This window comes from Microplitis mediator, chromosome 4 (assembly GCF_029852145.1).
Source record: "Microplitis mediator isolate UGA2020A chromosome 4, iyMicMedi2.1, whole genome shotgun sequence".
Classification (NCBI taxonomy): domain Eukaryota; kingdom Metazoa; phylum Arthropoda; class Insecta; order Hymenoptera; family Braconidae; genus Microplitis; species Microplitis mediator.
The window spans coordinates 9,193,615-9,219,358 of record NC_079972.1 but is presented as its reverse complement, the minus strand read 5'-3'; the positions used below and the strand labels follow the sequence as shown (position 1 = coordinate 9,219,358).

Sequence of the window (25,744 nt, the reverse complement as noted above, 5' to 3'; positions counted from 1 at the left end):
TAATAATAACATTATGAATAAAAAAGAATACTGTAATTAGTTTGATGTTTTTAAAAAATAATTAAAGTTTTAATTATTATAATTAGTAATTAGTATATTGTACGTGTAGAACTGTATTTAATTAAGAAAAAATTTTAAAAATCACTAAAAATATTCAAGTATGATTCCTTGTTTTTTAAAAAAAATTAAAATTATTTTTAAGAACAAACATTAAAATTCAAAAAAGTCTCGTATGAGTTAAAAAAAATGTATGTCAAAGAACAACGTCAGCTAACTTTTATTTAATTTCCCTTACCAAGAAAGACTCAACCACAAACTAAAATTTTTTTTAACGTTTTTTTAAAACATGAAAAGCTAAAAATTTCTTTTTTTCAATTATTATTTGTCTGACATTAATTTTTTATCAAATTAGTATTTAAAATTTCCAAAATATAAATTACATACTTCCATTTTAAATTAATAATTAATTAATAAAAAGAAGTTAAATAATTTCATGACTCAAATATAATTCAAATAAAGTCACAATAAAATAATCTATTTAAATTAAAATTTTAAAAATTTATCTTACAAGAATTATAATCAAATATCAATACTGTAATTTATTTAATTTATTAAGTTACTAATAATTTAATTTAATTATTTATAATATACTCGAGTTCAATAAATAGCAAAATATAATTCAATTACAAGTTACATTTTAAATTAATTAATTAATTCTTTTTATGATTCACTTCAATAATTCGTAATAAAAAGTCTACTTATTCATTTTTTAAATAAATAAAAACAACAATAATTTTAAAAAAATATAAATAAATAATTTTTTACAGTTATTTAAACACAAGTAATTGAACCAATAAATAATAGTAATTAATCAATCATAAATATTTATGAAAAAAACTTGTTAAGTCGCAATAAAATGCTAACAATTTATTGTTTTAATTCACACAAATAAATTTATTTATCGAATCGTAAATTAATAATAACAATCGCGTGTAAAATAGCATTTGACATTTAAAAACCAATATTTCAATAAAAATTTCACGGTCACACAATACAATACCCATCGATATTCAATGGCAAAAAAAGTTTACTAAAAATAAATCACTTTCCTGTCAATCTATAATTAATATTATCAATTATAAACTTAAATACTGCATACATTAAAAGCTATCGATTTTTCGGTCCACCGAATTTTAAATTTAAAATTTTCTAGTAATTACAATAAAATAATTTAACAAAACGTAAATTACCTGAGCTCCGAAACTGACAAAAGTATTTTATTTTAAAAATTTTTAAATTAAAAAAACTAAAAAACCCAATAAATTATTTAAAATTTTAATCACTAATTGAATAATTGTCTAATGTGATGGTAAAAAAATATGTAAAAAAAGAAAATATAAAAATGACAGGCATGGATAGATCAATATGCTTTTGTACACAACCGTGAAACGTTTCAATAGCGATACTAATTAATAATTTTTATTTTTTTTTAAATAAAAAAAAAATTATGAAGATTTTTTAGTTTATAATTTGAACTGTAATTGTTTTTAAAAAATGATTTTATATAAAAAACAAAATAGTGGTAAAAAAAAATGAAAATTTTCTAAAATAATACAGTTCTAAGAGAAAAGTTCGATATTGGAATACACTGACCTGTCTGGCACGCCAACCGGCCGTTTTCTTGTTAATTTTTATTTAAAATCCACAATTACTTCTCAGTACACCTATTTATCAACAAATAATAATTTATTAATAAATATATAAAATAACTAAGCTGTTATTAATAATAAAATAATATTATTAGAGTAAGTAACATTTTGATTTATTGTAAATAATATGACGTAAAATGTGTCGATTATTGGTGGTACTGAGCGGAGCCATCTTGCTCTGCTGGGTGGGCTCTCACCATCAGAGCACACTGCGATTTATGTTTTCTTTTTGGTTAGTACTCAAAGCATTAGCTTCCATTAATACCTAGGGTATTGAGTGCAAGTGAAACAGAGTAATTCAAAAAACTGAAACAGAGAATAAAAGAAAAAAAAACATCTATGCACGACTAAGTTTTAAACTTTTTTTTAAATTTTATATTCACGGAAATGCAATAATTATTGTTTCACTTTCTGTTCGTTTACTTATTAAAAATAAAATGTCATTTATTTTATTATGTAACTGAATAAAAAAATGATAGATTTTATGAATGAAAACTAATGAGCGTAAAGTCATTCATGAGAAGTCTGATCCAAAAATGTCATGAGTGAAAATAATTTATATTTTTGAATAATTGGTGGCTAATTTAAATTTGATTTATTTTTTACTTGAAACCATAGTTCATATGTATGATTGTGGGAATATGAATACTAAAATTACTCGAAGTATTTAAGAAAAAATTTTTTATGTAAGATTTAAATTTTTTAATGAGTGTAAATGTAGCAGATATGAGAGAAATTTTAAATTATCAATAAACGAATTAAACAATTAAAAATATGAGTGTGAATGTAGCAGACATCAGACAAATTTAAAATCATAAATAAATAAAGTGAATAACTAATGAAATAAAATTTTTAAAAAATGCGCATTTAAAAAATTTAAGAATTATTAAGGGCATCTTTTAAAAATATTATTTTTTAAATTATTTACTCTATTTATTTCGAATTTTAAATTTGTTTGATGTCTGCTACATTCACACTCGTTTAAAAAATTAAAATTAAAAATAAAAAAAATACACATACTGATTTTTAAATTCTATAAGCCCATTTTTTTTATTTCATTTGATTTACACTTTATTCAAATGTTTCGAAATTTTTTAAATTGACAATTGTCAGCTACATTGATACTCATGATTGTGAATGTAGCAGATCTTTGTCAATAGTTATAATTTTGAAATAAATGAACGAAATGTCAATCGAATAAAAATAAATAAATGCGCATTTGTAGAATTTGAAAGTCGGTATGCGTGTTTTTTGAAATTTTCATTTTTTTAATTGTTTACTTTGTTGAATTATAGTTAAAAATTTGTCTCATATTTGCTACATTCACACTCATTCCGAAATGCGCTGCGAAAAGCTGTTGCGTATATTTGAAAAATAATTTTTAAGAAATTAGAGAAAAGTCGTACGTTAAAACAAAAGGCGGCAGAATATGATAGAAAAATATTTAAAAAATTTAAAAATTAAAAAAAAAACACGCAAGTGCTTGAACAAATGATGATTTTGCTCAGGAACTTGGAAGTTATCAGCATCAGCAATTCGCTACACTTTACACTAGCACTGAACACTCAACACTTGACGACACCATAGACACTTTGCACAATTTAAATTTTCCAAACACCGCATATATTAATTAAATAATGACTGTGAGCAATAAATTTTATGAATAATTTCGTGAATTAATTGCAATACTGTGTTTGAATTTAAACGTAAAGAAAGATCTGGACTACTACTGCCGTTGTCGATGATACTGACTGCCGCTATTGGACCGCTAGTTGATACAAAGCAATCGATTTTGCAATTCATTCCCCTACCCTCACTTTAGCAAAAATTTGAACGTTGACTTGATTCGCGAAATTTATACTGAACGTGTTCTTAAAAAAAAAAAAACAAAAATAAAAAAATGTATCTTTGTCTTGCGGCTTCATGTAGTGGTACTACGTTTTTTAAGAACACGTTCAGTATTAATTTCTGCTTCTGCTTCAACGTCAAATACGACATAATGGGATTGTGTGAAATAAGGAGGACGGGCACCCGGATAGAAAAATATAATAACTTCATACTATGCCACACGGACACACACCTGGCAAACATAGAGTCGGCTTCATAATAAATAAAACCCGTAAGAACCGGATTGAAAGTTTCATGGGCATGAATGATAGAGTAGCATTATTGAACTTGAACATACAAGGATTGCCCATGTCAATTATCCAAATATACGCACCGGCTAAGAGCATGTGAGGAAGCGAGTAAAACCTTCTGCTCAAATGTTAATAGAGCCCTAGACTAAGTGCATTGAAAATATGGCGTGATAATAATTTAGAGGCCGAGGCAACCGAGTTCGCCAAATAACCGAATGGCTAGTCACACTGTGGCTTATGAGTTGTATAAAATTGTATTTGATTATCCGCCTCTACCGGACAGTCAAAAAAGACAAAAAGGCTTGGCATGCCTTTGTCATCAACATGATAACAAGCACTGGTAGCTCAATAATATCGTCCATATTATTGTATTGGGTGACAGCATCCTGGGTTTAAGACCAGTGCGAGAGGTAGGTGAAATATTCTCACAATATTATGTTGTTCTTCACCATGTACCTAACTAACTATTTAGATTTCGCTTTTTAGACAATTAATGAAAAACGAATATATGGTTTGGAATTTCAGTATGCTGTATTGAAAACTTACTAAACAATTGTAAATTTTTATTCATATAGTATAGACTATACTTTTTATTGAAATAATTATTTTTTGTAAGTCCATGTTTAATTTCTAAGATAAATTATTTATGGAAGCATTGATAACAAACACTAATGCCACGATGTAAAATCGTATATACTACGAAACCATCGAGATTATTTATCGTTCTGTTATATAGCAGAAGAAAACTCGTGCCAATATTGCTTCCAGCATTGGAATATAACACTTCTGAAATAAGTTTCTTATCAGGGACACTACAACCGGTGGGCGCGATCTCGTGGCGAGCATCGAACTACTTCCGCTGCTGCTTATAGCGCCGGTGACTTCCCTCTCCTAGATATATACATATATATCTTTACTCTCAAGTTATTTTTCTCTTAGTTTAAGCAATCATTATTTTCCCACCAAGGTTTGTTCATCAAACACTTGCGTGTTTTTTTTTTCAATTATTTAAATATTTTTCTATCATATTCTGTCCCGATTTTATTTTGACGTACGATTTTTGGTTTTCTCCAATTTCTAATAACTTATTTTTCAAATACTCAAATTTACCGCGCAAGTAATAAGAATAATTAATAAGGGTGCATTTCGAAATGCGCTACGCTACAGCTGCTCGCAGCGCATTTCGGAATGCACCCTTAATTTGTTCATTTAAGGTAGTTTTTTTAAATTATTCGATTTTTTTTTAAATTATTCGATTTGAATAAATAGATACATAAGTACGTTTATAAATTTTTATAAATGAGACAATGTATAAATTTGAAATAAATGAATATATTAATTAAAATATTGAAATTTTCAAAAATGCGCGTACGGATCTTGTATTTTTCTAAATACTCTATTTTCAATTTTTTATTTTACTTACATTTTATTCGTTTATTATAAAATTTAAAAAATTGCCAATTGTCAGCTACATTCACAATCATCTAATTTAAACTTAGTTTCTTGTTGCTAGATTTTTTCGCGCGCGAATTTTGTAAGCTAGCGCTGAGGCGGATGAATTTTGAACTACAATTTTTTTCTCTTTTTTCTCCCACGTCTTTTTCCGCATGCGCATTTTTAAAATATTAGATGGAGACGAAGAGGACAGAAGTTACGATAAACACACGAAAAATAATATGTACATGTAAATGAGTGTGAATGTAGCCGACATCCAACAATTTATAAATTTTAAGTAAATAAATGTATAAATTCAAATAATAAAATTTTAAAAAATGCGCGTACTGATTTTTCAATTATTTAAATACGTATTTTTAAATTTTTATTTTACTTGCATGTTATTTATTTATTAAAAAATTTAAAAACTGCCAATTGTCAGCTACGTTCACACTCACATATGCAGTAATCTTTACAGTGTGTAACACCCGGAAAAAAAAAGTAAAAAAAGAATAAACTGTGGGATCGGTTCACAAACAGTTAGTTGTTCTATTTATCAGCTGATTGATATAATGAACAATCTTTAATACAACTAAAGTTTATTATTAAACTTTAAATAATTTAAATATACATATACATCTATATATGTACATACACATAAAATCTATACATATCATTTATAAATTTTTTATTTAAACGTGAGTACTGTGACGTTACTTTTTTTTTATTTGTGTCAAGTCAGTACATATGCATAATATATACACGAAGACGACACGCGTGAAAATGGTGACAATTACAATAATGAAAATATTAAAATTACCATGTGGTTTATTATTACCGATTTAGTCAGTTTATTTAAATTTGTTTTTATCAATCGAATAACAATAACAAATAATTAATTATCAGCTAACAATTTATTTATGTAAATAAAATAATAAAATGAACTTGAGTACGGGAAATACTTACAGCAATGGCTTGGTTTATGCCGGTTTTAATCAAGATCAAGGTATGAAATTATATATATATATTTTATATTATAGCTTTAGAGTTGTTTTAATTGTTAACGATAATTAATTTTAGGTAAGAAGGTTTTGTATTTGATATTATTCATTTTTTTAGGATGTTTCGCTTGTGGAATGGAGAATGGATATCGTGTTTATAACTGTGACCCACTGAAAGAAAAAGAACGTCATGACTTTAATGACGGAGGTCTTGGATACGTTGAAATGCTTTTTAGATGCAATTATTTAGCACTTATTGGCGGTGGTGATAAACCTGTTTATCCAACTAATAGAGGTATGTTATTTGTTTATTATTATCTATATTATCAAGAGAATAAGGAAAATTTTGTACCAGACATACACTCGTAGTCATTGATGCCTGGCCCCCTGCATGGCTAAGATTCTACAGTCTGGGGGACCAGGCATTAATGACAACGAGTGTATCTATATGATAGAATAAGTTAATGTTTTTAAATTTGGTATCGTTAGAAAAGCCTTGACTAGGATTTGTGTCTGTTCATGGTTTAAACTCTTTTTTATTGCCGAGTATCGAGATAAATAAATTTATCTATATCATTCGAATTACATTTAAATTACGCGGGAAAAAAAGACGATCGTATTTATTTTCTTTAAATAAATTAATATTTTAATTATTCTGTCACTGAATATATATAACTGTTATATATATAATTAAGAGAAAATAAGAAAAATTTAGTCTATGCCATGTCTTTTATGAAAATAAAAATTAAACAGATTTATTGGGTATCAGTGAAAAAAAATATATTAGACGACTAATAAAAAAAAATTTGACCGTGTAGATTTTTTTTCAAGAATCCTATGATTATACAATCATCGAAATCAATAAGTTTGCGAGTTAATGATGAGATTTGTCTCATTATATTTCAATGATAATAGAAATAAAAAAAAGATTCTAGAGTTAATTTTAGAGTATAGATTTTAATAAACAGTTAACTTCAAATTATATTTTATAAATTTGGTAATAATACTCGGGCAGTCATGTAGTGACTGTAGGTTGCTTGTATTCATTAGTTATTTACCAAAAATAAAAAAATTTTAAACTTCTATTCATATTCGTTTGAAATTGTTTTAAATACATAAAAATACTTTGAATCTATTTAAAAATATTGACATTAAATTTACTGAAAAAAAAATATATACTACTGAATATTTCTTGATTTACGACTTTATTTTTTTGATAATTATCAAGAAAATATATTATTGTTATTTTATTACACAAGTACAGTTTTTAAAACAAACTTTGTTACTTTTGCCATCTCTGCAAATCAAGTAGAGTAACCCGAGATTTAAATATAAATAGTCTTTTTCATTAAAGATTAATGTTTCTATTTATCTCTTAGCTATCAAGTTCTCTTTATTGAATTTCTGGTTGACTTTACTCGTCTTCAATTCTAGTGATCTCTGCTACTCCAAACCTGATTTTTTCTTTAAGAAAGTATATTTTTAATAAAATAAACATCAATTCTTTTATTAATACAATTTTTTCTAAGCCAATTATATAGTTGACTAAAATAATACTAAGCCAAAAAAATTTTTACTTTATTGAATTTCTTTTTATTTATCTTAGGGTTAGTAACAAATAAAATTCATTTATGAGGGGTTCGCACTTTTCTCTCTATTACACTCAAGTCCACGAACAGTACTATCTTTATTGCACTTGTGCAGTAAATAGAAACTTTGACCGAGTTTTTCTCTTAAACAAACGAATATTATCAAACAATTAAAACGTACTTCGCTAGATTAGACAGCAGTGCATTAATATGCAGTATGTAGTTTGTATTTAGAGATTTTGTTTCTAAATAAAAGTCAGCCGAAAATATCTGATAACTCCTTTTATGAAAATCATTTATTTTTAATATTTTACTACTAGTAAAATATTAAATTATTAATCAATAGTAATTTTAAAAACTCATATTACAGATTAAAGTATTTATTTTAACTTAATTTATTAACAGTAAAATCATTTGATTTATGTACATACTTGTTACAAATATTTAAAAATTAGTAGTTAAATATAGAAATGTTTTACTTTCATTTAAATATTCAACAAGTTCTGTTTTAAATAAATTTTTTTGTTGCAGTTATAATATGGGATGACATTAAAAAATTACCAGCAATTACTCTAGAATTTAATGCACCTGTAAAAGGAGTTAAATTACGTCGTGATAGAATAGTTGCTATTCTCGAGGGTATAATAAAAGTATTTACTTTCACACAAAATCCACAACAGTTACATGTTTTCGAGACAAATCCAAATCCACGAGGACTTTGTGTACTATGCCCTAATAGTGATAATTCATTACTAGCTTTTCCTGGTCGTAAAAATGGACACATACAGAGTATGAAAAGTTTAATTAATAAATTATTTTTGTGTATATTAATTATTTATTTCAAATTCATTAATCATATATTTATTTTTTAATTACAGTAATTGACTTAGCGAATACGGAAAAGCAACCTTTGAATATAGAAGCACATGAAACACCATTGTCATGCATTGCATTAAATTTACAAGGTACTAGATTAGCAACATCATCTGAAAAAGGTACATTGATAAGGGTGTTTGATACACAAACTGGTACGATGATTAATGAATTACGACGAGGTGCTAATCATGCTAATATTTATTGGTAATTATTTATAATCAATTAATTATTCTGTATAACTTTAATTTTATTTTATAAATCAAATGCATTTTTTACATAGATTTCGAAACTATGATGTAAGATCAAATCCCATATAAAGTATGATAGTGAAAAACATAATTAAATACAGGATTTTTTAATTTATTTATTTATTTTTTTAAATTATTTATTTATTCATTTATTTATTTACGCCATTCGGCAATTATACATTATTGAAACAATAGGTAATAAATGATAAACTAAAATTACAAATTGAATAAACATATAACATCACCTGGATGATAATAAAAAAAAAGTTATAAGCGAAAAATATAAAATAAAAGTAACAGCAAAAAATAATAAATAACAAATACCACTTATATATAAATAATATCCAGCCACTTTGCGACTAAGGAAATAACAGTTTTATTAATTACATTACTAAATTTCTAGCGACACTTAAATTTATTAGCCGAAACACCAAAAATGTCAATCTCAGATGCAAATTCGTTGACTAACTTCGATATTATATACAGCGGAGCTCGCGTGGAGTAGCGCGTTTTAACTTTTGGGACAACGAGTACTCTTGATGTTCTCACACTAATGTAATGCACCACGAACTTGAACTGACTAACTAATTCAGGGACATCCAATCGGTTTTTAATAATATCAGCACCACAACATAATGTTAGATATTTTCTTCTAACAGCAAGAGGCCTACAGCCTATATATTCATAGGCCTGCTGCCGACTCACAAGATATTCCTTCCGTTATTTCTAAATCTTATGTGACTGACAAACATTCTTTGAACCCTTTTTAGCTTCTCCACCTGATAATTATTAATCGGGTCCCAGATTAGATATTCATATTCAAAAATCGGCCTTACCAGGGAATTAACCAGCTAATTACAAACATCTCTTTAGTAAACCCCGAAATTTGAGCAGTTTTCTTTTTGCATCATCGATATGATTTTATAAAATTACTGACCTAAAAATGTTTAGATACTTTGAGATTAGATACTGATTTTTTCATATCAATGGAAGACAGCCTTTTGGTAAACCCTCAAAATGTAATAAATTTTTTGTATCTTTCATCGTAGTTGAGAAATAAAATATATTAGACGGCTTACAAAAAAAAATTTACCCTGTGTAGATTTTTTTTTAGGAATCTTATAAATTTATACAATTATTGAAACCAATTAGTTTACGAAAGAATGAAAAAATTTCAAAGTAAATTATTAAGACTAAATTCAATTAATATTTACTAAATTTGGTAGATACTCGGGCAGAGGTTGCTCATCTATGTTGTTACAATAGTTGCTAACAATTGTTAATAAATTAAACATTAAAAAATCTATTTAAAATTATTACTATTAAAATTTTTTTTAGCATAAATTTTAATCATGACTCAACGTGGTTATGCGTTGCAAGTGATCATGGAACAGTCCACGTTTTTGCTGTTGAAGATCAAAAATTAAATCGTCAGTCAAGTTTAGCATCAGCAACATTTTTACCAAAATATTTTAGTTCTAGTTGGAGTTTTTGTAAATTTCAAGTACCAGGTGGTCCACAATGTTTGTGTGCATTTGGCACTAATAATAGTATTATAGGTAACATATAGATTTATTTATATTAGGGTGTGTCGAAAAACAACAATTTTTTATTTGGAGCCACCAGAAATTGATAGGAAATATCGAAATGTTTTGTAGATCAGTTCACTTTCTACACCTTATTTTTTACAAAGTTTTCTAAATTTCTGAAAGCCCTTTAGTTATTTGCATTCAAGTGTCAATTCGTTCCAAAAAATTGTACTCTGGTCGATTTTATTTCCTTACTTTAAAACATGAATAACTAAAGAACTTTCGAAAATTTCGGAAACTTGATAGAAAATAATTTGTGGGAAATTAAATGATCTTCAAAAAAGGTCTTATAACATTTTAAGATAAGTCTGATAGTTTCGCCGAAAAAGTCGAATAATACTAAAATTTACTATAGATCCGACTTTTACCTCGAATATCTTTTGAAAATTTAAATTTATCGAAAAATGATAAGAGACCTTTTTTGTAAAGCGTTCAATTTTCAACAGAAATTTTCACTGATTTTTCCGATAAACTGATTCCCTAGTGACTAATAAAATTCAAAACTTAAAAAAAAATTTTTCCATGTTATTTGAATGGAAAATCGAAAAATGCGATGAGCTACCTTTCAAATTTGAATTTTAGAGCCGATCTTCTGACAGAATTTTTGTTTCGACAGATCCTATCAATTTCTGGTAGTGCCAAAAAAAAAAATATGTTGTTTTTCAACACACCCTAATTTATATATTTAGAATACTGAAGTTTATTTTTGAAATAATTAAATTTATCTACTTTACTAATTCCATTATTAAGTATTATTATTAATTTATTATATTATATGTTTTGTTGCAGTGATATGCGCTGATGGTAGTTATTATAAATTTGTGTTTAATAACAAAGGTGAGTGTTCACGTGATTTTTACGCGCAATTTCTTGAAATGACAGACGACAAAATGTGATCAAGTGATTATTTAAATTACTATTAAAAACAAAGAACAAAATATTATTGAAAAATAAACGTTGAATCACTTTATATCAAGTTTATTTATGGACAATCGAATTTTTGTTGACGTAAATGTGATCGAGGTAAAGTGATAATTGTTTACATTTGAATAATTTAATAATTAATTAATTAATTGTTAAATAATTAATAGCGATGAATCTCTATTGAATTTTATTTTTATCTTGTCTTTGATATTGATGATCATAATTTTAAGTATTTGAATTAGTGTTTATTAATGGAAGTGCAATTTTTTCGCTACCAAAATTATGCTAATTATTTAAATCAAACTGAAAAATAATATTGATATAAAAGAATTTTCATTATTAAGTTAATGGCCGAATTTCTTGTCAAAAATATTAATTTTTAAATTATTATTATATGTATTAATAATTATGCAAATATTTCTTGTATATTTGAGACTGTTTTTATTTTTAACTGAAAATTAATAATCGACGAATTTGGAGTTAATTATAAAAATTAATTTTTTTTTAATTATAAGTATTTAATTTCAAAAGAATATCCGATATTCGAAGTAGAAGGTGAATTTTTGAAAGTAAATTGTATTTATCAAATAAAGTAAATTTTAATTATAACTATTTTCAAATGAATTAAATTATAATTCGTTGAAAATTACGTGTGCCAACGTAATGACAAGTTATGCCTGATATATACATATGTATATATTAGGGTGTCCGTTATTTCCCAAATTAGATTTTATTACTTAGCCATGCTATAAATCATTTATTTGTGACCAAAAATTAATAAAAATAAAACAAAAAAGTTGAATATAATGCCGTTTAACCCTGCCTAAGTAATGATACTTTCCCATTTTAGTACAATAAAAAAAGCTATAACTAATACAAAATTTTGTAGGAAATTTACCGCTCTTCACACGGAGAAAAATATTGGCTCGAAACCTACCAATTTTTATTATGCTGTCGACCAAACTTGAAACAGGAAGGGAAGCATCCAAAAAATTATTATGCTCATACGAAAAATCATTATGCTGTATCATAATACTTACTACGCGCGATATACTTATCGATAAGATTTAATAACAATTACTTCCATACATTATAATAATTGTGATGCGGCTTAATAATTTTTCATAAGAGCATAATAATTTTTTGGATGCTTCCCTTCCTGTTTCAAGTTTGGTCGACAGCATAATAAAAATTGGTAGGTTTTGAGCCAACATTTTTCTCCGTGCATAAATGATCCTGAAGTTATCAGACAATTAAAAATTATCGAATTTATTTTTTTTTAACAAATCAATTACAAAAAAAAAAAAAAAAAAATTTTAAATATGCAAATGTAGAAAATTAAAAAAACTACAAGAGCGATTTTTTTTTGTATAATTTATCGTTTTGAAAAAATTCCAATAATTATTAGACGTCGGCTAACTTTAGTATCATCTCCAAAAAGGTCTCGTATATTTTTTTTTGTAAATCCAATTATTTAAGAGATATCGAAGCTCAAAGTTTGATTTGCTTCTCAAAATTTGCGTTCTTGTTTGAAATTTGATTACTCTTCAACACATAGACGTACAATTAAGCGTTATAAGTTTTTTTGTAGGAAATTCATCACTCTTCAAAAAAGGTTTCTTACGCTGTTTTCGTAAATCCAACTATGTAGGTGATACCGAAGCTCAAAGTTTAATATATTTAAAAAATAATATTTTTCGTTTGAAATTCTATAACTTTTCAGCAATGAGATATTTGCGCTTGAAATATGAAGGATTTTGTAAATTATGAGAGTAAAATTTCAAGTTGTTTTGTGAAAATTTTGTTTCAACTTAGACATCGAATATCTCTTAAACGACTAGGTTTATTAAAAAAGCATAAGAGATCTCTTTTGTAGAATGGAAACCTTGATAAATATATACATACAAATTTTTTTCAACACAATTAATAGTTTAAGATATCCTAATTAAAAATTTCATCAAATGCAAGTGGATACCGTCTGAGTCATCTGTACGTATATCTCACAAATTATTATGATCTTTGATTTATAATCATTGTATGAAAAAATTAATTACTTTACTATGATATTATTAAATTATTACTAACTAGCAACTTGCGGTTTCTACGTGACTGTCCAAGTATCACTACTTAATTTATTACAGATTCTCAAAATTTAATTGTACATCAAATCATTTATTAAATGATATTTTTTAATTTATAGTATCAGTAAACTTTACCGCAACAAATATTCTCATTTATCCTAAAACTTGCTGATTTTGATGATTGAATAATTTTTAGTATATTCTAAAAAATAGCCAAGAGTTTTTAAAATTTCTCTTTGAATAATACAAAAAATTTTTTACCATATTTCTTACTTTTCAAAAGAAGCCTCATCCTTAATCATTGTTTTTTTTTTTTTTTTTTTATGGAGAAGTAAAAAAAAAATTTTTTAAATGGTCTGGGGTCAAAATGCCAGCCGGTGTCATTTAAGGGTTAAATTGATATTTAATGCGATTTAAAATTTTTAATTAGCTTACCCTAATGTCCAATCATTTTTATCAGTTAATTTTGAGTTAATTAATTAAAAGAGGAGATATGTAAAGATCTTTGTGTTATTGCGTAAGTTATTTATTAAAGTTGTTTAAAAAAATAATTACTGCTGTATAATAATCATTAATTTCTTGTGTATTTATTCACGTCAAATAATATATAATTTTTATGAATTTGCGTTAATTAGGCTTTAAAAATTGCATGAAAAGCTTATTTGTTTATTTAGTTTTATAGTAAATCTAAAAGCGATTATCTTTTTTTCTAAGAAAAACCAGTGCTCCCACAACATGAATAATTTTCGTAAAAAACTCCCGGTAACACGTAGTACTTGATTGTTTCAGATTTTTTTACCTTTAGTTTTGAAATTCTAAAGGAAACATGTTTATAAAAATATTTAATTAAATTTTTGACGGAGTTTATCAATAAGTATGCATTATAAAAAATATTAACTTTAATATTAATCATAATTTCCTATTTTATATTCTTTAAAAAATAAAACAACTTTTAGTCGAAATAGATAGCATAGTCCCACACAACAATCTTGTTCAAGGCTTGAGCAAGCCTGGTCTCAAGTGCGATAGACGTTAGTGTCTTTTCCAACCTGTGTGTCTTGCTGCAAATACTTGTGGCTAGATTTCAATAGCAAGTCTAGTACAAGCTTTACACAAAAAATTCATAACAGATCATAACTCAATTCTAAAAATAGTCGCGCATGGCTTGCTCAAGATCTGCTCAAGGCACAAAATTGACCTTGAGCCTTGAGCAGATCTTTAGCAAGTCATGCGTAAGTTACTGGCGCAAGAAATGCTCGAGAAACTTTTAAACTGCACCGTATCTAGAGATTTCTTCAATATTCTTGTGTTCAAGGACTTAAACAAGTCATGCACAAGTTTTGATGACGATTTCTTGCTACATAATCGTGCGCAAGATCCATACGTAGAAAAATACACTAGTGACCAGAAGTTTTGCTTAAGAAACCGGCACCAGAACCGTGGTAACACGTGTTTGAGCAAGACTCCTAGTCACTAGTGTCTTTTTCTACGCATGTGTCTTTCGCAAGATCGTGTATCAACAAACCTATGTCAAGATTTGTGTATGTTCAGCTCATGGCATTGTACACAAGAATATTGAAGATATCTTAGATACGATGCAGTTAAGAAGTTTCTGACGCATTTCGAGCACCAGTAAGTTACAGAAGGTACTTACGCATGACTTGCTCAAGATCTGCTCAAAGTTCAAGGTCAATTTTGAGCCTTGAGCAGATCTTGAGCAAGCCATGCGCAACTATTTTCAACTATAGTCTTCCTGCAGAATTGAGTTATAATCTGGCACAAATTTCTTGTATAAGGCTTGCAATTTAAATCTGGTCACAAGTTTCTGCAACAAGACACATGCGTTGAAAAAGACACCAGCACCTATCGATCTTGAGCGCAGACTTGCTCGAGAATTGAAAAAAGATTGTTATATAGGAATCTTGCTCAAGCAACTGTTACTTGGGATAAATAATAAATAGTTATTTTTTTAAAAGGATAAATATACTGACAGGTATTTAAATAAAAATAATTATTTATATTAGACATTGTAAGCTTTATTAATAAATATATCGCACATCCATAATACACATACAGAACAATAACAATAAGTCATAGAAGAAGTAGAAGAAGATGGACGAGAAGCTAATTTACTTTTTGCAGGCTCTTTAAAAATTTAAATCACATTAAAAATACAGAAATATGTTTAATTTAAAAATTAAATTACAATAACTCTTTTGAATGAAACACAACAAAAATAAATTATTTGATTTAAATATTTAAATTACACCTCAATATCTTATATTTTTATTTATTTATTATTTATTATTTTTTTGTTACGTGAAAAAATCTTAAGCCTAAAATTATTTTATGAAGAACACATTTTTGTACTCAATGGACAAATGAATCCGATTGACTGTATTTTTAATCATTAATATTATCATTATAATTAATTTTTTTATCGTGTAAAAAGATAATAGAAGCAGAATAGCTGTACCACGATTACAATTTATCTAAATATTGATAACGATCGATTAATTATATTTAATTAAATGCATTTTATGTGTCTCTACTTTTTATGTTTTGCGTATCAAAGTTTTCCATTCTACTTTTCGATTTATATATATGTATATATATATTTATTAATTCACTCCAGAAAATTATTATTTATTTAGGTTGTTTTCTTAATGTTTATTTTGATTTTAATAACAGAAAAAAAATTACACACGAGTAGCCAAAAGGATTAAAAATTTTTTTGACATGAATTTTTTTTTTTAATTGATATATTTATTATTATAACTTTTATAAATAAGTATTGTCTTAAACTTCATAAGGAATTTGAGTACCTGAATGTAAACGTACTTTTCCATTACTTGTGCCTTCACCAGGTGTTAATGCATATTTATTTTTCTTTACATTATGAATTTCATGTGTTATTCCTCCTTTTTTAATCTCTAGACTCTTGTAAGTACTGTATACCACAAACCAAATGTATAAGAATATCGTTATTAAAAATAGAACCGCAATTCCTGGTTAAAAAAAATTAATCATTAGTTTTTAAAATAAAATGTTAAAAAGCTTACATATTTTTAAAGGTATAAAGTCATCTCTTGTGAAAATGCTTTTGTTCATTGTTAGAACAAAAATTAAAACAAAATATCCACAACATATTGTCAATTAGTCTTTGAACTACATCCTCCTTATATTTGTGTCAATGAAAGTATATGGAACAAACTCAATTTTTGCGATTTTTTTTTTTAAATATGTTATAAAAATTCTAAAATTTGTTTTTTTTTTTATTCCTTGCTTAAAAAATCCGATAGATTTTTATAGCTGTATGTATAAGGTCCTATACTTGACTATAGCATTTCTCATAGAACTCATTCATTCTTATAAAATCTCTATGGGAATTTATGAGAATCTATTGGATTCTATGAGATTTTCTAAACAGGGTTTCTACACGGAAAAAACAATATAGTAGTTGTAACTCTCTGGGATAGTACTGAGTAATTTCTGTAAAAAAAAAATTTCAGTACTGTATGCTATCTAGACTGTATCCACAACTCTCTAGATAGTATTGAGTACTATCCCGGACAGTAGTGGATATAATCTAGATAGTAGTAGACGCAGTCTAGATAGCATACAGTACTGCCTGAAATTTTTTTTTTTACAGAAAGTACTCAGTACTATCCCAGAGAGTTGCCACGACGATATTGTTTTTTCTGTGTACCCTACACTGTAGAAAATTTGCGGAGTGAACGTGGAGTGGATGATTTTTTCTTCATTTACTCTCCTTCAGAGTAAAATTCACTTCAAATGGGAGTTATCACGGAGACGATGATTTTTTATTTTATTAATTCCCTTGGAGTGAATTTCACTTCGAAGGGGAGTTTTAGAAAATTTATTAATTACAAAAAAAATTACTAGTACATAGTGAGCTTAAGTCTTTGATATTTTGACATTTATATTGAGTACGGAAATAATTACGAACTCCCTTTTCATATCTTTGCGCGAAATGATTTTTAAAAATTATAAGCAGCTGATAATAAAACTTGAACAAATATAATTCCACTGAGTCACAAACTGTCGTATGACTTACATCAACCATACCACGAGATAACATTTCATATTGTACCGAAATATAAAATATTCCCATAAAAACTATGTCACTATAGCTATTCAATACTTCAATATTTTTACTATGTATTATATATATGAAATTATAATTTAGTGAGTTACTAAAACATTTTATAAATTAAGAACATAATATTTTAAATTTAATTATTAACATCTGAATGAATTATTTATTGAAATAATTATGTTTCTAATTAACATCTGTTTCTATTAAATATAAATTTATTCATGTATCAAAACTCCGGACCGTCCTTAAAAAAAATCTCTATTTACTCCGTATGCGGATCATTTTTTTTTAACTCCGGAACTCCAAGTAAAGTGAATTCGGATTGAAATAAAGTCCGTATTCACTCCCGATTTTTTACAGTGTAGCAGTCACGGTTGGATGAGTAATCCCACCGCCTATTGAAGAACTAACAAATGAGTTTCTCCCCTCGGAAATGAAATGATAATATTCTACCTGCTAAATCACTACATCACTAAACTGTCAGTTTCAATGCAGCTGATATAAAAACACACATTTTTTAAACGCCAAAAGGGGTTCGCATTTATCTCTCTGTTACCCTCAAGTCCACGAACGGTACTATCTTTGATGCACTTGTGCAGTAAATGGAAACTTTGGCCGAGTTTTTCTCTTAAACAAACGAATATTATCAAACAATTAAAACGTACTTCGCTAGATTAGACACCAGTGCATTAATATGCAGTATGTAGTTTGTATTTAGAGATTTTGTTTGCGAAAAAAACTCAGCCAAAAATATTTGATAACCCCTGTTAATAGAACTTTGTCAGCGACGAATTTAAAATATGAAACGGATATTTTATTTTATATCAACAAAAAAATCTTTAAAGTTATTCATTATATTTAGAGGTCAGTAGAGTTATCCTCTTAAAAATGTTTTGTACGTACGTTCAATCATATCAGCTTTGCCACCAAGTATTGCAATAAAAGGACAGTCTTGTTGTACAAGGAACAATGATAAAAATAGAGCAACAATCGTTGTCATCATTACCATCATCCAAGGCGCCATAAAATGACGATTATTCTAGTTTAAAAAAATATTTAATTAATAGTTAAAATAAACAATATTCAAATTATTTAATCACTCACAATTAAAACTCCATAAAGCAGTAATATAGTCGATATAAAATGTATTACTGAGATTACTAATCCGCAATACATTGAATATACTTTTTCTGCAATTAATAGTTAAACATTTAACGATAATATAAATATATTGGTTGCAGCATAAAGTCATTGATTAATAAAATTTTTAAGCATGACAATGAAGAAACCTGTTGCATTGTGATGGGCAATATCCATTCTTTTAGTGTTTTGATGCATTGATGATATAGCTTCCATAGCTTCACGTTCAAGTGCCTCTTCTGAATCTCTGGCAACCATTTCTTGTATGTCCATTGCGTGTGCCAAAGCCAACAAGAAGAATGTCATACTAATTCCTGATACAAACTGCATACAATAAATTATTAATTACTTAATTGAAAATTTTTTTTAAATTACAAAACAATAACAATTTAAAATAATTTACTAATTGTAAGATGGCAATTAAGACGGTGCCTTGTTTCAAATTGAAACAATGCAAGAAATTTCCCAGCAATCCAATTTTCATTTTTCTTTTTTTTAATTACTCGATTTAAAATTTTTTATTTACTTTTATTTTGTCGTTTCAAAGAGTAATTTTAACAAAAAAAAAAATGATGGCAATTAATTAATGAATTAACAATTAGTATAAACAATTTAAAAAATATATAGAACGATGAGTTAATAAAATAAATAATAAACTAGTATTTGGCAGTGTAAATTGCAATGACTCGTGAATCAATAACTGGTATTATGGTCGCCCGATGTGAATAATAAATGAGTAAAAGTATTTATTATTGTTAAACAAATATAATTATTAATAAATAAACAATGTGCTGAAGAGTTTAAAATAATTATTTGTCACTATGCTTCAAGTGTTGTGCTTTAAAATTTAATTTTGATTATTTTTTCAACTCGCGAAACGTCGATGACCGATAGACTGAGTCTCCGACAACCCCGTATGCGAATATTGTTTTTCTAGGGGTTGAAAATTCCGGGGTTCTGTCATGCGCATAAGGAAAATTTGCTTTATTATATTCGCAGAAAAAAAAATATGAAACTACCGGCTTCATATTATTTATAAAATAATTTATTACATTTATTTTAAAAAGTTTCGGCGAAAGTTTAATTTATTCATTAAAAGATATATTTTAAATATTTGAAAAAACATTTTAAATCATTAAATATGTGTATTAAAAAATATATATATACTTTTTTAAATGAATACATTTTTTTAAAATTATTATTAAAAATTTTGAACAAATAAATTTAATTATTTTAGATAATTAATCGTTAATATTAATTAGGAGAGTTAATAATTTATTTCTTAATAAAAGTTTTTTAATTTTAGAATTCCCACTAAAATAAATAATTTTTAAAATTGAATATTAAGCGGAAAATAATAAATTGTAATACGATTCTTAGTTCAGAGTCATTAATTGAGTTGCCATGGAAACTATTCGTATAAATCTCTAGCAAACGAAACTAATAAACTAAAAGTATAAAACACAATTAATGAAAGCTTCATTGTAGCGAATACACTAAATAATAATTTTAATAAAATAAGTTATTTGAAAAGAAAGTATTGGAAGTTTACATATTTATAGAGTAATAAAATTGGGGAAATATTGAATAAAAGTTGAACAAATAAAAATATATATATAAGAAATATATAAAATACAATGGAGCGAAAGGAACAAAGAGTTGAACTCGGGGTTGGAGCATTTCATAATCCACCACGAGCTCAGTACAGCGAAGAAACTCGACAACTTATTAAAAGTTTGTTTCGATTTTTTAATTTATTAATTAGTTAATTTTTCTAGTCAGAAAACATGTTTTTAATTAAGTTTTGTTTTTATTTTTAGTTTTGATGGAAGAATCAAAGTTATCAATGCTGCAAAGAAAGTCTATACAAAATGCAGTAAATCGTGGGGAATCATTACCACCTATTTCACGTTCATCTTCTGCAACAGTTAATCACACACGTGTAATTTTATTTTTATTCGTTATTTTGATACTTGATAATAATTCAATTATTTCCGTGAAAAACGAATCATACATGGCTATATATGATTACTCCATATTTGGCCTTATATCAAAATTTTTAAAAAATCGCAAAAAAACAATATTTTTAACTTCCCGCTAAAAAAGTTGAAAATTTTCAAAAAAAGGGAAGTTATTGGTTTCGATCTGATTTTCGAAAATCGAGTTTTCATCAGATGTCTACGTTTTCAGGTCCTAGGAAGCTATTCTGACTATTCCCAGATGGACGTCCGTGTGTGTGTGTGTGTAAACTTTTTTTGTCCGACGATATCTTTGGAACGAATCAACCGATTTGAACGTATTTGGTGGCAATCGAAAGGGCTCACCAGAACTTAGAATTGATTAGATTTTGAGGTAGATCGGTCATGTAGTTTACGAGTTGTACGAAGAATAGAAATTAAAAATTTTTTTTGTTTTTGGTTTTTTGCGTATAACTTATAAATCATTTGCCCGATTTGCCTCGAAATGTAATCAGTTCTAAGTCTTGTTGAGCCCTTTCGATTGCCACTAAGAACGTTCAAATCGGTTCATTCCATCCAATGATATCGTCGGACAAAAATTATAATTTTTCAGTGAAGGTATGTTTTACCGGTCTAACAAATTTTCGAACTCGAAGAGCTCAAAAATTTACAAGTAATAACCGTAGGATCAGGCCGGCAGGATCAGGCCGGTTTTCAGATTTTTTTTATTTACTCTCCTGAACTATACATTTTTATCATTCGTCGCGCGCTGCCTGATGATGAGTGCGATAAAGCTTTCTGATAATTATTTTTAGATATTGTCAACTCATATAATAGTATATCGTACTCGCACTGACACATTATGACTTAATCTACGTGTTGCACCCATAATTTTATTTAAATCATGTTCGGTATACTGTTAAAAATTTTTGTAAAATTACAAATATTTTACAAAGCAAAATATGAGTTAAATTACAAATCAGTTTGTTATCAATACAATTCGAGTAATCTACCAAAACGTGTTAGGAAACCTACCAAGATGAGTTGGTGTTTTACTATCTTTATGTAGTAATTCTACACGTATTGTGATTTCACCAAACCGTTGATCAGTTTCCAATTAAAAGTTTTAAAAATTTACAAATACTGTTTGTAATTTGATTTACTACAATTTTTTGTAAAGTTACAAAAAAAAATGGTAACTGAAATTACAATTAAGTCATTAAAAGTTCACAAATATTTTCAATACTTTTACAACTCTGACTTGTAAATTATATAACCCATTGTAATTTTGCCAAAAATTTTTATTTTGCTTATTCGTTTGGTAATTCTACCGAACCGTTGACGAGTTTCCAATAAAAAATTCTTAAAATTTACAAACATTATTTGTAATTTGATTTACTGTGTACTGAAATTACAAATGATTTTTCTAAATATGAGAGATATTTTTGTTGAGAAAGATGTGTCAGTGTTTTGAAGCAATATTACATTTTCTTGTTTGAAGACAATAAATTTTCTCGGAATAAGTACTATTTTTTAAACGCAAAAATTTTTGTATGCTCCAACCAAGAAAAAAAATGCTTAAACTATTAAGAGAAAAATAACTTGGGAGTAAAGATATATATGTATATATCTAGGAGAGGGAAGTCACCGGCGCTATAAGCAGCAGCGGAAGTGGTTCGATGCTCGCCACGAGATCGCGCCCACCGGTTGTAGTGTCCCTGGTAAGAAACTTATTTCAGAAGTGGTATATTCCAATGCTGGAAGCAATATTGGTACTAGTTTTCTTCTGTTGTATAACAGAACGATAAGTGCTCATCTCGATGATTTCATAGTATATCCTGTTTTACATCGTGGCATTAGTATTTGTTATCAATGCTTCCATAAATAATTTTTTTTTAGAAATTAAACATGGACTTACAAAAAATAATTATTCTACTATATGAATAAAAATTTACAATTGTTTAGTAAGTTTTCAATACAGCATACTGAAATTCCAAACCATATATTCGCTTTTCATTAATTGTCTAAAAAGCGAAATATAAATAGTTATTTAGGGACTTGGTGAAGAACAACACAATATTGAGAATCTTTCACGTACCTCTCGCACTGGTTTTATATCCATGACATTGTTATTAAGAATAATAATATCGACAATATTATTGACCAACCAGTGCTTGTTATCGAATCGATGACGAAGGCATACCAAGCCTTCTCATCATCTTTTAGGACTCGTAAAAGGCGGATAATTAAATAAGACTTGAGTAAACCTATACGCGACAGTGTGACTAGCCACGGGTTTATTTGACGGCCTCTGGTGGTCTCGGTGTCTCGATTATCATGACGCCATAATGTCAATCCAATAGGAGTGTGAACGAAACAAATTGATGATTCTAAGAGATATTTAATTATCCGCAGCCAAATCCATCTCGATTCCTGATGAGGGTGATCAAGCTTGAAAACCTGTAAGCAAGTCTCCTGATGTTGTCAAGTGGGTCAGGTTGTCTGATTGAAATTTCTCTTATTAGAAATCCCACAATATTTCTTTCTCAGTGTGGACGTATACTTCGATAGGTTATACAATCTATATATCCTGGGCAGTTTTTGTTTTTAGGATATTTCTAGTTTACTGATGGTTGTATTTTGTTGTCCAAGAGTAAAGTTAAAGAATTTAACCACTTGGCAGCATCGTTCCTTGATGAGATTCTGTAGTTATTAAAATAATATGTTAGTATTTAGGGGAAGGAGAAGGGGGGGGGAGGGCAAAACGGGGTACTCGAATACAATGAACAATCAAATGATTACTAAAAAAAAATGATAACTATATAAAAACCATGAAAAAACTTTAAAATAGTTGCAAAAAAAAAAATTTAGGATTACGTGAAATTTATAATTTAACGTTCTTATGGTATAATTTTGTTCGCTGAACATGATGTCCAAGTGTATGAATGTATGTGTGTGAACAGTCTATAACTTTTTAACTAATGAATCGATTTGGATAGTTAAGGCCGCAATCGAAAGAGCTTGTTGGCCATCAACTTTCCTGAAAATCTCAGATCAATTGATCAAGTAGACTCGAAAATATTTTCGAATTACGAAAAAAAAAATTTGTTTTTTTAGTTTTTTATTGATTTCTCAGAAAAGAGTTGAACGATCGACTTCAAAATCTAATCAGCTCTAGAACTTAATAAAACGCGTCGATCGCCACCTCAACCGTATCAATCGGTTAATTCGTTCGAGAGATATCGTTAAAGAAATAAATGGTAAAAAACGTTTTTTTTTTCTAAAACAATGGCACACAAAAGTATGTTTAAACTCGAAGAGCTCGAAAATGTATTCACAACAATGTTTTCGAACTCAAGGAGCTCGAAAACAGCGGGAAGTTTTGGGGCTGGCCCGCAGGGTCAACCGATAGACAGATTTTTTTTACTCTATTTTTTTTTTAACTTCCCGCCATGAAAGTTGAAAATTTTCGAAAAAAGGGAAGTTATTGGTTTCGGTTCGATTTTCAAAAATCGAGTTTTCATCAGATCTCGTCGTTTTGAGGCTCTAGGAAGCTAATCCGACTATTTCCTAATGGACTTCCGGCTGTATGTATGTGTAAACTTTTTTTGTCCGACGATATCTTTATAATGAATTAATCGATTCGATTATTTTTGACAACAATTGAAAGAACTCACCAAAACTTAGAACTGATTAGATTATGAAGTCGATCCGTCAAGTAGTTTACAAGTTATAAAAAAAATGTTTTTGTTAAGGTAATTCCATCTTCATATTGGAAAAGAAGATCTCAAGAAGTTATCGTAAATAGCGGAGCTTATGAACGAGAACAATATAGACGTACTACACCATTATGTAAGTATATAAAAAAGAAATAACCTTCTATAAGTATACAGAAAGTTTAATTTATGTAATAAAAAAATTTTTTTTTTTCTTACAAAAAAAACTTTTTTAGTGAATAAAGAGAAACAGAAACGTCATTTGGCATGCATGATGGCATTTGGCAAAGATATGCCAGAGACTCCCCATGGTCCAGCGATCCGTCATAAGCCGAAAAAAGGTCCATTACCTCCGAGTAATGATGATATTTTAGATGACTGTAAGTTCCTTGATTAAATATATATATTATAATAATTTTTAATTATATTTATATATAGTACCGTGCTAAACACAGAAGTAGTAACTTACTTGGGTATTTCTATACGATAATTACCAGCTTTGCACTTAGCATGAATGTATATAAGTTATTAAATAATAAATAAATATATTTCTTACAGTAACACGAGGTATAAAAGAACGCATTGAATTCCTGCATGACATGGAACATTTGGGTCTCGGCAAAAAGTACCAGCCAATAATTCACCAAGAGATCGCGGAAAAAATAAGAATAATTGAATCATTAGACGGTCACAAAGCTGCGGAAGTCGAAAGATATGTTGAAGGATTTAAGTACAAGCAACCATCACCAAAACCTTTTCCATTGGGGGAACTTGACGAGTCGTAACTACATTAATTACTACTTCATATATTCTATAAAAGTATTAATAGATCTTAATAAACATGTATATTTAATTGTTAAATTTGCTAGAATGATTATTCATTAAATTAATTATTGAAGACAAATTCTATCAAAATAAATTTTAAATACAGAGTAATATTTTGCAACAATCAGACCTACAGAGATAATTTTTTATGTGAGATGTAACCGTTTATATAAACTATTTATTTCGTGTAAAATACTTCTGATAACAACAATGTAAACTATTAATAGATGTATTCAGAAATACGATGCCGATGGTAGTAAGCTGTCTTCATTGTCGATTCACTTAAAACAATTTGAGGTACGACTTCATATATTAGATACAATTTTTTAAACTTCCCGCTGCAATTTATAAATTAATGTGGCGAAAGAAATAACAAATAAAATTTTTAAAAATGTT

The 25,744-nt window shown here is 27.5% G+C and overlaps 4 protein-coding genes across 11 annotated transcripts in view; 2 read left to right on the top strand and 2 right to left on the bottom strand.

Moving 5' to 3' along the window:
• Positions 1–1,914, bottom strand: part of LOC130667124 (rho GTPase-activating protein 190) — a 35,474-nt gene extending 33,560 nt beyond the window's left edge. For 4 of the 5 annotated variants that reach the window (XM_057468603.1, XM_057468607.1, XM_057468608.1 and 1 more), the window contains exon 1: positions 1,654–1,914. The gene's annotated coding sequence lies outside the window, so the exon portion shown is untranslated. The remainder of the gene's footprint in view (positions 1–1,653) is intronic. The other variant, XM_057468605.1, reaches the window with a different exon arrangement.
• Positions 1,915–5,517: 3,603 nt separating this feature from the next.
• On the top strand, positions 5,518–11,878 carry LOC130667123 (WD repeat domain phosphoinositide-interacting protein 3). 2 transcript variants are annotated; one of them, XM_057468602.1, is made up of 7 exons: positions 5,561–5,579; positions 5,760–6,287; positions 6,401–6,577; positions 8,403–8,660; positions 8,750–8,951; positions 10,334–10,554; positions 11,374–11,878. In XM_057468602.1, the coding sequence occupies exons 2-7, from the start codon at positions 6,221–6,223 to the stop codon at positions 11,478–11,480; spliced, it is 1,032 nt and encodes a 343-aa protein (XP_057324585.1). In that variant the 5' UTR covers positions 5,561–5,579; positions 5,760–6,220; the 3' UTR covers positions 11,481–11,878. The 2 variants fall into 2 exon arrangements, with proteins under 2 accessions (XP_057324584.1, XP_057324585.1); XM_057468601.1 differs by having other exon boundaries at positions 5,518–6,287.
• Positions 11,879–15,438: 3,560 nt separating this feature from the next.
• Positions 15,439–25,703, top strand: LOC130666575 (UPF0193 protein EVG1 homolog). 3 transcript variants are annotated; one of them, XM_057467688.1, is made up of 7 exons: positions 15,439–15,582; positions 20,412–20,583; positions 20,670–20,791; positions 24,563–24,659; positions 24,760–24,903; positions 25,082–25,304; positions 25,393–25,703. In XM_057467688.1, exons 2-7 carry the CDS (start codon positions 20,487–20,489, stop codon positions 25,406–25,408), a joined length of 699 nt encoding a protein of 232 aa, XP_057323671.1. In that variant the 5' UTR covers positions 15,439–15,582; positions 20,412–20,486; the 3' UTR covers positions 25,409–25,703. The 3 variants fall into 3 exon arrangements, 2 of the variants coding, with proteins under 2 accessions (XP_057323671.1, XP_057323670.1); XR_008989706.1 differs by lacking the exon at positions 15,439–15,582 and having other exon boundaries at positions 20,174–20,583; positions 25,393–25,498; positions 25,576–25,659; XM_057467687.1 differs by lacking the exon at positions 15,439–15,582 and having other exon boundaries at positions 20,174–20,583.
• Positions 16,333–19,774, bottom strand: LOC130666576 (uncharacterized). Its single transcript, XM_057467690.1, has 5 exons — positions 19,253–19,774; positions 18,999–19,173; positions 18,814–18,899; positions 18,613–18,748; positions 16,333–16,597 (listed from the first exon to the last, which is right to left on the bottom strand). The coding sequence occupies exons 1-5, from the start codon at positions 19,331–19,333 to the stop codon at positions 16,389–16,391; spliced, it is 687 nt and encodes a 228-aa protein (XP_057323673.1). The 5' UTR covers positions 19,334–19,774; the 3' UTR covers positions 16,333–16,388.
• Positions 25,704–25,744: the final 41 nt, after the last annotated feature.